This window comes from Leucoraja erinacea, chromosome 18, assembly GCF_028641065.1.
Source record: "Leucoraja erinacea ecotype New England chromosome 18, Leri_hhj_1, whole genome shotgun sequence".
In the NCBI taxonomy this organism is placed as follows: Eukaryota; Metazoa; Chordata; class Chondrichthyes; order Rajiformes; family Rajidae; genus Leucoraja; species Leucoraja erinaceus.
Genome location: NC_073394.1, coordinates 25,869,274 through 25,883,044, shown reverse-complemented (window position 1 = coordinate 25,883,044; position 13,771 = coordinate 25,869,274). Strand labels below are relative to the sequence as shown.

Genomic DNA, 13,771 nt, shown 5'->3' with positions numbered 1-13,771 from the left:
GGCAGTGGAGACCAATTCACTGGATGTTTTCAAGAGTGAGTTAGATTTTGCTCTTAGGGCTAAGGGAATCAGGGGATATGGGGAAAAAACCGGAATGGGTAATGATTTTGGACGATCAGCCATGATCATATTGAATGGCGGTGCTGGCTCAAGGGGCCTAATGGCCTACTACTGCACCTATTTCTATGTTTCTATCACTTTACAAAGAGACAGGAATATCTAGGCAGAATAAATATAGTGCAAGGTAACCCAGCTCTTTGTTAAAAGCAAGTACCTTTCGTTCTGAATTCCTTGGTATTATTAGACAACTTTCTGGTGCAGAATTAAAGGTGGCAAATTATATCTCAAAGTGAGCATATAGGGACAGGAATGATAGGCATCCTTAGGTGCCAATGTCAAGGCCAATTTTCAGATACACAACTTCAATTTTTTTCACAAAATGATATGGTTCAAGAAATTAGCAAAATGTCAACAAATATGATTTGGAAATAAATGGATTAAACAAAATAAAATGCAGTTAAGAAAAAAACGCTGTAAAGTCTCTTGACAAAACAGGAAATTATTGATAAGAGTGCTCGAACCACTGAAAAATCAACAATGCGTGCTCAGAAGGGAAAAGAGGAATTCAAAATTAACACAATTTTAGCATTCACATACAGTGCCCTCCAGAATGTTTGGGACAAAGACCCATCATTTATTTATTTGCGTCTGTACTCCACAATTTCCATTGGGTGGTGCCACTGCAGTAGCTGCCTCGCCAGCAGCTATTAGTCCTTTCACCATTTTTGTTATTTTTCCGTGTGTCTAAATGTATGTTTTAAATGTTTCTTAGTATGTCTTATGTGGGGGGTGGTGGAGGGGAAATAGGGGAAAACCGTTTTTCACTCGCTTACCTGGACGGAGATGCTTCTTTTCTCCTTGTCGCATCTTCGCCCCCTCCCTCGCGGCCTACCAACTGGATTGACACGGCCTATCCTACTGGAGGCTGGCAAGAGCTTCAGCAGCAGCGCAGTACTGAATTATCATCACGAAGCGGGGCGATGCCTTGCCGGGGATCGCCTGTATTAGAGCTCACGAGAATGTTGGGCCTGCTGCGGTCTGCGGAGCTTCTAGCCACGGGCACGGCGCTGACTTTAACATCGCGGAGGCCTGTGATCTTTTGCTGGGGATCGCCAGTATTGGAGCTCCGTCCAGCTCGTCCTGTGGACTCGGAAGCCGCGGTCTCCGGTAAGAAGCAGCCAATTCAGAAACTCCAAGCCGCAAGTGTGTTCCGAACCGTTCCGACGCCGGATTTTCGATCATCCCGGCGAGAGGGCCTGTTCAACGGGCCATCCGTAGCCTCAACTGCGGAGGTTCAAAGGCCCCGACCATGGGTGAACAAAGAGGAAGATGACTGAACTTTATTGCCTTCCATCACAGTGTGAAACGTTGATTCCGCTGTGGTGGATATTTATGTTAAACTCTATCGTATATTGTGTTCTTTTTATTTGTATGGCTGTATGGTGACTGAAATTTCACTGTACCAATTGGTGCATGTGACAATAAATGTCAACTTGAACTTGAGATTTGAAAAATAAAAAAAATGTGGTTCAACATGTGGTTGAAGTGCACATTGTGAGATTTTAATAAAGGCCATTTCTATACATTTTGGTTTCGCCATGTAGAGATTACAGCAGTGTTTATACATAGTTCCCCCATTTCAGGGCACCATAATGTTTCGGACACAGCAAAGTAATGTAAATGAAAGTAGTCATGTTTAGTATTTTGTTGCATATCCTTTGCATGCAATGACTGCTTGAAGTCTGCAATTCATGGGCATCACCAGTTGCTGGGTGTCTTTTCTGGTGTTGCTCTGCCAGGCCTGAATTGCAACCATCTTTAGCATATGCGTGTTTTGGGGGCTAGTCCCCTTCAGTTTTTACTTCAGCATATAAAAGGCATGCTGAATTGGGTTCAGATCGGGTAATTGACTTGGCCACTCAAGAAGTGACCAGTTTTTAGCTTTGAAAAACTCTTTGTTGCTTTAGCAGTATCTTTGTGATCATTGTCTTGCTGTACCGCCGGCCAATGAGTTTTGATGCATTTGTTTGAACTTGACAGATAGGATGTGTCTATACACTTCAGAATTCCTTATACTACCATCAGCAGTTGTATCATCAATGAAGATAAGTGAGCCAGTACCTTCAGCAGCCATACATGCCCAGGCCATAACACTCCCACCACCGCCTTTCACAGATGAGGTGGTATGCTTTGGATCTTGGGCAGTTCCTTCTCTCCTCCATACTCTGCTCTTGCCATCATTGATATAAGTTAATCTTCGTCTCATCTGTCCACAAGACCTTTTTTCCAGAACAGTGGTTGCTCTTTTAAGTGCTTCTTGGCAAACTAACCTGACCATCCTATTTTTGCCGCTAACCAGTGGTTTGCATCCTGCAGTTTAGCTTCTGTATTTCTGTTCATGAAGTCTTCTGCAGACAGTGGTCATTGACAAATCCACACCCGACTCCTGAAGAGTGTTTCTGATCTGCCGGACAACTGTTAGGTGATTTTTCTTTATTATAGAGAGAATTCTTCTGTCATCAGCTGTGGGTGTCTTCCTTGGCCTGCCAGTCTCTTTGCGATTAGTAAGCTCACCAGTGCTCTCTTTCTTCTCAATGATGTTCCAAACATTTTATTTTGGTAAGCTTAATATTTGGCTGATGTCTAACAGTTTTATTCTTGTTTCTCAGTCTCATAATGGCTTCTTTGACTTTCATTAGCACAACTTTGGTCCTCATGTTGATAAACAGCAGTAAAAGTTTTCAAAGGTGATGGAAAAACTGGAGGAAAGACCAGGTGCTGAAGGCTCTCTTATACCTGCATGATGGAGGCATTTAAACACACCTGAGCAATTACAAACACCTGTGAAGCCATGTGTCCCAAATATTATGGTGCCCTGAAATGGGGGGACTATGTATAAACATAGCTGTAATTTCTACATGGTGAAAACAAAATATATAAAAATACCCTTTAATAAAATCTAACAATGTGCACTTTAACCACTTATGATTTTTTTCTATTACAAATCTCAAATTGTGCAGTAGAGGCAAATAAATAAATGATGGGCCTTTGTCCCAAACATTATTGAGGGCACTGTATATTAAGAGGAGAATTCAGACCCCAAAACACAAGTTGCATTGAAACTGGATTAATTAAAATTTGTATCACACAAGTTTGAAAGTTTGCTTCTAAACATACAAGGGCAATATTTTTCTCCATTTGTAATGGTTGACAGGAATATTGCACTGATGGTGTGCACTAGAAACCTTCCTGTCGCATGCACTAGGAACTTTGCTCTGATGATAAATGTTGGCAACAACAAACTTTGATATCACTTTTAGGAGTCTCTAAAAATGCTTAAAATGTTCAAAATGATATAAATGTCCAGGATGCGCTGTCATATTTCTGACATATCTCAGTGCTTAGCGAGACTAAACATTAAAGTGCTGACATCATGAAAATGTCAAAGCATGTAAGAGTTGTCATTCCCAGTTGGAACAGGCCCATGTGCTTTAAAGGAGGCACAATAATAGATCAAGGGTCAATAGCTACATCCTTGCACATTTCATATTTCAAATGAAGGGTTGCTATAAATCTTAACTACATAACCAACATATAAAGGTGGATGAACCGCACTTCATTTACAACTGAATTTTACATCTTACAAAAAGATGAATAAAATACAGAAGTCACCTGTGTGTGCTTCCTGACTGTAAGGTATTCTTGTCTGAGGTAAGGCTTATTTGTGACTGCCACAAAAGACAGGTCCACACCGGGTTTGTGTTCCAGAGCAAGAGCCCGTTTATTCTGCAATCACTGCCTTTTATCTTGAAGGACACTTGACCTCAGTCACGAGGCCCATGCACGAGTTTCTGTTACATTGATTGCAAAGACATCACAGACATCACACTGACAGTGACTGATGGCGCTATGTAAAGAGCTGAAGACCCAAACAATATAAACAAAATCATGTGGGAAATATAGTCTTACAAACTTCCTATTCAAAAGTATTCACCAGGAATTATCTGTCGACTTATTAAAGTGAAAACAATTTTCAGAATGGTTACAGCTTGCCATTAAACCTCCGCACGGGGGCAGAAAAAAATTGTAGAATTAAACTGTTTGAACTGAAGTCTATTGTTTTCTTGAAAACAATTGTTTGATCACAACATGGCAATGTGCAATATATGTGATTATAAGTGACATAAGAGTTCATAACATTGCAACTCAGACATAATGCAACGGGACAGTATGTTGGAGCTTTCCAAAGCGCACCTAACCTTAATACTTGACAAAAACAGAGTAAAGCTTGGTTAGGGAGCAAAATAAACTGATTAATGGTTAGACAATAACAACCAGTTCATAATTTATACCTGAAAACCAGCATCAAAGAGCCTGCAATCCTCACCTGTACAGTCAACTCCATTAGGTAGAAGGCTAAATCCAGTGGGACATTCACTTTGACAAGATTGGCAGACACGGTCAGCTGTAAATGAAACCGAGTATCAGTAGATTAGTATACAAAATAAGACCTTTACATGCATTATGTGGTAAACATTCCTACAGCTTATCTCATTAAGCACTGGCAGACCAGGTGCAGAACAGGTAGAACCAATCTATCTTGATCATTGATTCAATTTTGTGACTCAGAAATCCCACAAACATTGTAGGTTCAATTGGGAATTGGAGAACATCAAGTATTACCCCAGTATAAAAAAAAGTGAAAGACAAAAACATTCGGGTGTAATAAAGTGTAATGAAAAAATATATGACTGCTGTTGTTGCCGTTGTGAGGATCACAAACGCAATACAAAACAATTCAGACCTGGGAAACAAATTCAAAAATCCACTGGAATTCTTCAAAGCAGCAAGTAAATAGAACAAGACTTTATATAAACAATTATTACATGAGAGATGCCCAGTGGACAGAATTTAGTGTTGTTTCCAGAAGATACTAAAAGCTTTCCCAAGCAAAACTTTTTTTTTAAAGGGGCTAATAGCAATTGGACTAAGGCAAAGCAGATGGGATTGCAAATGTAGCAGAGCCTCAGAATGTAATGCCAAATGGAACAGGAAACAGAAAACATATGTGCATAATGAAGCTATATCCATTAGAAGAAATGGAAATGGAAGAAACTTGGTGAAATTATTGACATCTCTAAGCCTGCAATTATAAGATATAGATCATGCAGAAGGGCGTCTCATTATTTTTTAACCACAAGTCAAAATTGACAGCTTTACTTGGAACACTATATTTGGGGATTGTGTAGAGTTTTGGCCTTTACCTTCAAAATACATTGAAGTGTTGGAGAAAGTACACAGGAATACAACAAAGATAATTAGGTTTACAAGAGCTGAGAAGCAACTCATAAAACTAAACATTTTCACTGCAGAAGAAGAGTGGCCAAGTGTTTAACATTCTAAAAGCAATGCATAGTATAGATTCAAGACTGTTACTTAAAACAGAAAGATATTAGGGTAAAAAAAATGAACTAAAATTAAAACTATAGCGAAAAACTAAAAAATACAATAGAGAAAATACCTCGCTCTCAAAGCAGGATAAATGCTAAAAGTTAATTAATTGAACATTTTTCTACAAAATCAATTAAAGTGTTGGTTAAGTGTTATAAGAGAAAAACAGGAGAAAACCGTGGCCAGCAGTGTTTTGGAAGACCATAAAAAGCTGAAAAATTCTCAGATATACCATAATTATTTGAGAGCTGTAGATTCACAAAGATATTCTGATGATTATGGAATCAAGGTGCAATCAGACATCAATTTACGTCAACTACTTTTCACCAATTCTATTTAATGGAAATCTTAAAGAGTACAAACTTACTGCAAGAATTGCAATAACAAGGGAATGACTTACGGATGCAGGAATGTCTGTTAAAGTGGAGCCGATAACCTGGGTGACAGGTGCAGTAGTAACTTCCAGCTGTGTTGACACAGTTGTGAACACAATGGCCATTTCCAGAGGCAGCGCATTCATTGTTATCTTGAAACCAAGAAGATCATTTTATTTACATTAAAGGTACACAAAATTGCTGGAGAAACTCAGCGGGTGCAGCAGCATCTTTACATTGATGTCTTAAAATGAATACAAGCCATACTCTTGAATGTGTTTAGGTAACTCTCATAATTGGAAGTTACAATGTGATGTGATATTGTGCACACACTGCTGCTCAGCAGAGCTGTGGAATGATTTTTATATACATCTCAGAGGCGCGTTTAATTTGGGTTCTCGGATTTCATTTTATCGTTGTAGTCAACACTTGCTTTGTTATTGTATTTAAATTTTTTCTTTGCTCACTCTCATTTTGCCTATTTTCCAGTATATTTTGCTTTTAAGTGTATTTTCTCAACGCATCTCCCAGCAAGTTTCGTTCTAGACCTTCAGACTTCCTCCCTTTCATCTGCATCGTTTTATAATTTCTATTGGATAAGGGCCAGACGGCAATTGTCAGCACGTTACAGAATGCTGCCAGGTATAATCATGGTCACCTCAGCCATCACACGGCAAAATACAGTCCTTGATACAGTAAATCAGAAATAGCAAAGCCTGCCATAACATTTGTAGTTATGCCTTCATATTGCCATCTATTAAACATTAATTTAATTTTTTTCCTGCTCTTAGGAGAACAATCTCCACATAACGCAAGGGTTCCAATCATGACCTCTTTCCACTCAATCTTCTCTCTGACATACTAAGCTTTCTCTAGTTCAGAAGTTCAGTTGCAACCAACCAACAAGAACTCAATCAACACCCCACCCCCTGCAACCTGCGCAAGCAAAAGGAAACAGACCTTGACAATTGTGGCCATTAGTGTGCAGAGTATATCCATGTGGGCATAAGCACTGGAAGCTGCCCAGAGTATTCGCACAGTGGTGGGAGCAATTACTCTTCTCACATTCATTCACATCTGTCAATAAAAAGACAGTCAAGGCTGTTAATGGGTGTGCTATTAACTTCATGATGCTCCAAAACATAACATCCGACCCACTTGACCTAACATTCACGCATCTATTGAGATAGCTCTCTCTTCAAATTAAACACTGCTCTGTATGTTTGAAGATATTTTCTGCATCATTTCATTCTCATGTGACTTTCACCATAAAATAGTGAACCTTGAATTCTGGTATTTAACTGCCACTTTCATAAATATTTCATGAAGATCATGATGATCTTACAAAGCATTGTCAAGTATTATGGCCTTGGGAATGTAAGGGGAATGTATAGAGTTAATGGCAAGACCATTAACAGTATCGATGTACAAGTCGATCTTGGGGTCCAAGTCCATAGCTTCCTGAAAGTGGCAACACAAGTAGCCAGAGTGATAAAGAAACCAAATGGAAGGCTTGCCTTCATAAGTCGGAGGATTATGTATGAGTCATGATGCAGCTCTATTGGACTTTGGATAGGCCGTGTTTAGAATATTGCATGCAGTTTTGGATATGGAGGTTTTGTAGAAGGTGCAGAATAGGTTGACCAAAACGCTGCCTGGATTAGGTGGATATGAGATACAAGGAGAGGTTGTATAAACTTGAATAGACACAAAAAGCTGGAGTAACTCAGCAGGTCAGGCAGCAACTCTGGAATGAAGGAATAGATGATATTTCAGGTTGTGACCCTTCTTCACACTGAGAGTCAAGGGAAAGGGAAACGAGAGATATAGACTAATATAGAGAAATATAGAACAAATGAGTGGGAGATATGCAAACAAGTTACAATGATCAAAGAAATGTTGAGCCCACAATAATCCATTGTTGGCTTGGGCTAGGTGATAACGAGTTAGACAATGAAACTCAACAGGACAACATTGAAACTAGCAAGATGTCCTGGGTGGGGGACAGATGGAGAGAGAGGGGATGCAAGAGTTATTTGAAGTTAGAGAAATCAAATTCATACCACTGGGTTGTAAGCTGCCCAAACGAAATATGAGGTGTTGTTCCTCCAATTTGCGTTTGGCCTCACTCTGACAATGGAGGCGGCCCAGGACAGAATGGTCAGCATGAGAATGAGAAGGGGAGTTAAAGTGTTTGGCAACCAGGAGATCACGTAAGCCAAGGCGGACTGAGAGAAGTTTTTCAGAAAAAAGATCGGCAAGTCTACGTTTAGTCTTGCCGATATACAAGAGTCTGCACCTAAAACGAAGGATACAGTAGATGTGGCTGGAGGAGGTGCAAGTGAACCACTGCCTAACTTGAAAGAACTATCGGGGTCCCTGGATAATCAAGGGAGGAGGTATAGAGACAGGTGTTGCATCTCCTGCGGTTGCAGGGGAGGGTTCCTGGGATTGGGGGGGGGGGGGGGGGGATAAGTTAACCAAGGAGTTGCGGAGGGAATGGTCTCTGCGGAAAGCAGAATGGGGTGGAAATGGGAAGATATGACTAGTGGTGGGATCCCGTTGGAGGTGGGAAAAATGTCAGAGGATTATGTTTGTCTGCGATGGCTGATGGGGTGAAAGGTGGAAATTTGGATTGTTTTCTCTGGAACACCAGAAGTTGAGGGGAGACCTGATAGAGAAATATAAAATTACGAGAGGCATAGTTAGGGTAGACAGTCAGAACCCATTTCCCCAGGGTAGAAATACTAAAGACTAGAGGACATAGCTTTAAGGTGAGAGGCAAAAAGTTTAAAGAAGATGTGCAGGGCTTGATTTATGAATAGAAGGTGGCAGGGGCCTGGAACATGATGCCAGGGATGGTGGAGAGGCAGATATAATAGCGGCTTTGATAAGACTATTAGATGCTGTGGGCACATGGATATGCAGGGAATGGAGGGATAGGGATCATGGGCAGGCTAGTGAAATTAGTTTATCTTGGCATCATGTTCCGCAGAGACCCTGAGGGCTGAAGGGTTTGTTCCCTATCTGTATATTTGATATTCTTGATTCTGTGTTCACACAACTTCTCACAGATGCATGCATTAATTCCAAACACTCACAGCTGTCAAGCAAAGGCTAAGAAAAATGCAAAGGCTAAGAAAAATACAGAATGAAACATCTTTCAGAGTAACATGGGCTGGAAATATGTGACTTTACTGAAGCTGGTTTTTCAGCACTATTCAATAATTTAAGTTGCTGGCACCGAAGTACTTGGTACAGGAGGCACAGAAGCCTTCCTGCACTCATTTATTTCAAGTTTGATTTTCAGGCCAAAACTATTACTTAAATTGAAATGAAAGTGCATTATGTTGTCAAAACCAGTTTTCTTCATTTGAACTCACACTGGCTCGTTGACAATTTAACATAGCAGCTGACTTCTGTTTTTTAAACTATGACCCAAATAGGCCACTATCAGGAGGCTCATACAATTTTACAAACATCAACTGTGCTCTCCACCTTAGTTCTCAGTTTTTGGACGGTCAAAAGCAGCCACACAAAAATGATGACCTTCACAGAGGGAGATTTGTGTCATTTTAGGACGATATTATGGACTTGGAAGTATTTGCTGCCGATGATGAACCACATATTGGATTTGAGGCTCAGCTCCTGTGTCTATTGAGGTTCTACAAATTCAGACAAGCAGCATGAAATACAGATGCAATTAATGACAGCACAAATTTCCTGAACAGAAATCAAAAAGGAAATGTTAATTTACTGAATCAGACGTAAAAAAATATGAATCCTATATCAGACATCAGGAAAACACACTGACAGATTTTGAGGGAAAAAATCAGCAAGGCAATATTGAGCATTTTTTGGTGTATCAAAATGTGTAATGATGCACACAGCATTAGTAGCATGTTAATTTACATGTGTGAATGGTGATCTTTCCTGAAGATGATTTAGAAAGTGAATCACAAAGATGGCTTTGTTCGTCAGCTTAGCTGTTTGTACCTAATAAAAGGCAGAAAATGCTGAAAAAGGAAGCCAGCTTTATTTGAATCTGAAAATAAAGATAATTTAATATTCCAGCAACCCAATTATGAGGTGCTTTAGATGCTGACTGCCAAAGATCTTTCTATCACTTCTTGTGATTCAAATATAGTTTTGCCAGCCTAACTCCCACCAGATTAAACTGAGCTTGTCAGCCACTATTCTGGCATTGAGAATATAGGTTGAAAATTTCAGAGGAAAGACTTTGCTGCATGCACTTTGTCTCAGAAATAATGTGATGCACAATATTCAAATAATGCACAACAACACCACAAGACTGGAGGCTGAGGAGGTAGTCATTTTTTAATAACTTTATGAATGAATGAATAAGTTTATTGGCCTAGTATTCACATACAAGGAATTTGCCTTGGTGCTCCGCCCGCAAGTGACAACATGACATAGTGACAGTTGGGAATGACACATAGAACATTAAACATTAATAACAAAATAAAACATTATTGATTATAAAATAGTATTACAGCATTAATTTTGTGCCAAATAATTATAAAATAAGAAAAGCCACATACCTATACACATCTGTCCATCAGCAAACATCTCATAGCCAAGGGGGCAAGAACACTTGAAACTACCTATTGTATTAATGCACTTGTGCTCACAGAGTGCGTCTCCAAATGTTTCACACTCATCCATGTCTAAAATCAATGATAAGGTACAATAAGCAACACCAAGCAATTGGTTGTCATTTTTTTTGTATATGACAGTCTGCATTTAAGTAGTTTTTCAGATGCGACATAATATGATGGCCACAACGTAACCAAAAGACGCAATTAAATGTTGTATTTTTGAAATAATCATATAATCATATAAACGTCAACATTTAATCACCCACAATAAGGTGTCCAGCCATCCCAGCTCTGACCTGTCCGCATCATGTCCCCACCCACCCCACACATCATTTGTTTCTGACTTGGGCAACCCATGATTAAGAGCATACCCTACAATTCCGCCAATGGCATTTCAATATAAAAAGCCCATTAAAGGGCAGCTACTACCCTGGACTTGAAAAGAGCAGATTTGGGCAGGATATTTGCTTCACAACCCATCAAATTTAAAATCCTATTAGTAAAGAAATGGAACAAAATCTGCAGCATGTATTTTAATCAATTCCTGTCACCTTTAATGCATCCTTCTTTCCCTCCCTTGCTTCATGGAATTTTCAGCTTCAGCTAATAGTACAAAGCTTTAAGCAAAAATATCAAGTACATGTAATCCTTTGAGGAATGTTGATACATTCAACGAAATAATTTTAGCAGTTACTATAAGCTGCAAGTTGATTCAATGCATTTCGTTTATATTCAGAGTGTGGGTGTCAGCATTTGTGCCCATTCTGGATTGCCTATGACACGTCATGGTGAGCCACCTTCATCAACTACTGTAATTTTTCTAATAACAATGCGATTTAAAATATTTAATGTTTTTAATTCTTTTCTTTCCCAATTATGATTAGTTACATAACTACTTGCTTTGTATTTACCTTGTGAGATCTCTTTTGTTAATCTTGAATGTGCTTCTTTGTTTGACACAATGTTGGTGCCTAGCACAGTACGTTTAATGGACGGAGTTAGTCTAACATATGGATTTAATTTAATTAAGCTGTGTGCATCTCAGCGGGGAATGAATAGCACCACATCTCTTCATTCTAAAGCCCTATCTTGCAACATACCTACACAAGAAAAGTCGTCAGCAGCGAGTGAATATCCATCCTCACAGGAACAAAGGAAACTTCCCACTGTATTCATGCATGCTTGTTGGCAAATCCTTCCACTATGATATGAGCATTCATCTCGGTCTGTAAAGTTCACAATACCCAAATCCATTTAAACATTTCCGTTAAAGTTTCTGATAATCACAAAGTTTGTTGCACAAGTAATTATAGCCATGTACTACAATTACAATTTAGTTTATTGTCATTTGAACCTCACATTTATCTGTTTTGTAGTAAATGCCTACTATTTTCTGTGTGCTTAAGCAAAGCAAGAATTTCATCGTCCTATACAGGGACACATGACAATAAACTCACTTGAACTTGAACTTGAAATGAAGTTCAAACGAAATTTGGTATCTGCAGTCATACAGCAAAAAAAACAATTAACAAGACACACAACTGACACAAACATCCATCACAGTGAATCTCCTCCTCACTGTGATGGAAGGCAAAGTCTTCCATCACGGTGGAAGAATTGCTCTCCATTCATCTCCTGATGTCAAAGCCCCCAGCTAGCAAGTCCCACGGCCGTTAAGCCCGCGCCGGGCGATGTAAGGCCCCGCTCCGGGTCTTGATGTTGGAGGCCCCGGCGGACGCTGGAAGTCCCACGGCCGTTAAAGCCGCGCCGGGCGATGTAAGGCCCCGCTCCGGATCGTTTTCAACCCCGCAATTCGGGCGGGAGAAGTTGCCATTGCGGGAGCTATGAAAAACTGTCTCCCATCAGGGACCCGCGAGTCCCCGATATTACCATCCACCGGGCCTGCGGCTGGAGCCTCCGAAGTTCCATAATAGGATCGCAGCCGCGCGCCACCACAGCTCTCCACACTCTGAAGCGGGCCAGCTCCACGATAGTAAGTCCGCAGGCTCCGCGACTGGAGCCCGCAGGTCATTCCGGTTGGAGGCTGCTCCACGGTGCTAGGCCCCAACGACAACGGAGACCCGACAGAGAAAAGGTTGGGTTTCCCGTACAAGGAAGAGATTTAAAAGTGTATTTTTATTCCTCATGTATGAATGAGTGCAGCTGGGATAGTCAGATCAATTTAATGGTGAATTCAAAGAGCACAGCAGCAAATTTTATTTCATCAATGTTGGGGTCATAAATTAAACAACAATTTTCCGTTAAGTTTCTCAACTTCTATGCAGATTATGCAGTATTCAATTCATCGAATAAATGAAATTAAACGGCCTGGGCCATTCCGTTTGCAATCTTTTTTCTGGTCGCTGCTGGGAGTAAGGTGTGCTGAGAATGGGGAACTGATGCAGAAGAGGAGATGGGGTCTGAAGCAGATCAGCTATGATCATACTTAACGGAGGAGCAGGCTCAAGGGGCTGAGTGCTCCTAATCTGTTGATTTTTCTTGTGTTCTGAAAGGCCTTGGCAGTAAATAGTCGAGCCAAAAACAGTCAATTCTCGTTATTTGGAGGGGACCAAAATCCTAGTGGACAGGTTTGCTAATGCTACACGGGAGGGTTTAAGCTGGCAGGGGGGTGGGATTTTGTGCAGGAGAGCGACACATGAGAGGCTAGAAGTTGGTATGGAGGGTGGTGTGGGAAAGGTTACTGGAGAGAATAAGCAGATGAAAGGCAGGGAGCAAGGAAGGTGGGTTGGTTTAAACTGCACGTATTGTAATGCAAGGGGCCTGACGGGCAAGGCAGATGAGCTTAGGGCATGGATAGGTACGAGGGATTGGGACGTTGTCGCCATGACTGAAACCTGGTTAAGGGAGGCGCAGGACTGGCAGCTCAATGTTGCACTCTGTTGCACTGTTGTCTACTGTCCTGTGTTATTGTTTTGTACATTTTCTATTTACTTTGTTGCACTTTAGTAAGGAAGGTTTTGCACCATGTGTATAGCGTAGTATATCTATATATGTAGCATGTTGTCCAATTGTGTTCTATGTACCACTGAGGCTCTAGGGAAACGCTATCTCATTGCATTGTGTACTGTCTATACAGCTGTAATGACAATAAACCCTCTTGAATCTTGAATCAATGTTCCGGGGTACAGGAGCTTCAGGAAAGACAGGGGTGAGGAAAAAAGAGAGGGGGGTTGCATTGTTGGTTCAGCCATGATCATATTGAATGGCGGTGCAGGTTCGAAGGGCCGAATGGCCTACTCCTGCACC

General features: G+C 40.6%; 1 protein-coding gene across 1 annotated transcript in view; it reads right to left on the bottom strand.

The window, feature by feature from the left end:
- The window catches only part of LOC129705833 (kielin/chordin-like protein), a 213,594-nt gene that overhangs the window by 82,783 nt on the left and 117,040 nt on the right, over positions 1–13,771 (bottom strand). The window contains exons 12-16 of the mRNA XM_055649667.1: positions 11,605–11,730; positions 10,448–10,573; positions 6,846–6,962; positions 5,912–6,037; positions 4,448–4,525 (exon numbers count right to left, since the gene is read on the bottom strand). Of these exons, the coding sequence (XP_055505642.1) occupies positions 4,448–4,525; positions 5,912–6,037; positions 6,846–6,962; positions 10,448–10,573; positions 11,605–11,730 (573 nt within the window). The remainder of the gene's footprint in view (positions 1–4,447; positions 4,526–5,911; positions 6,038–6,845; positions 6,963–10,447; positions 10,574–11,604; positions 11,731–13,771) is intronic.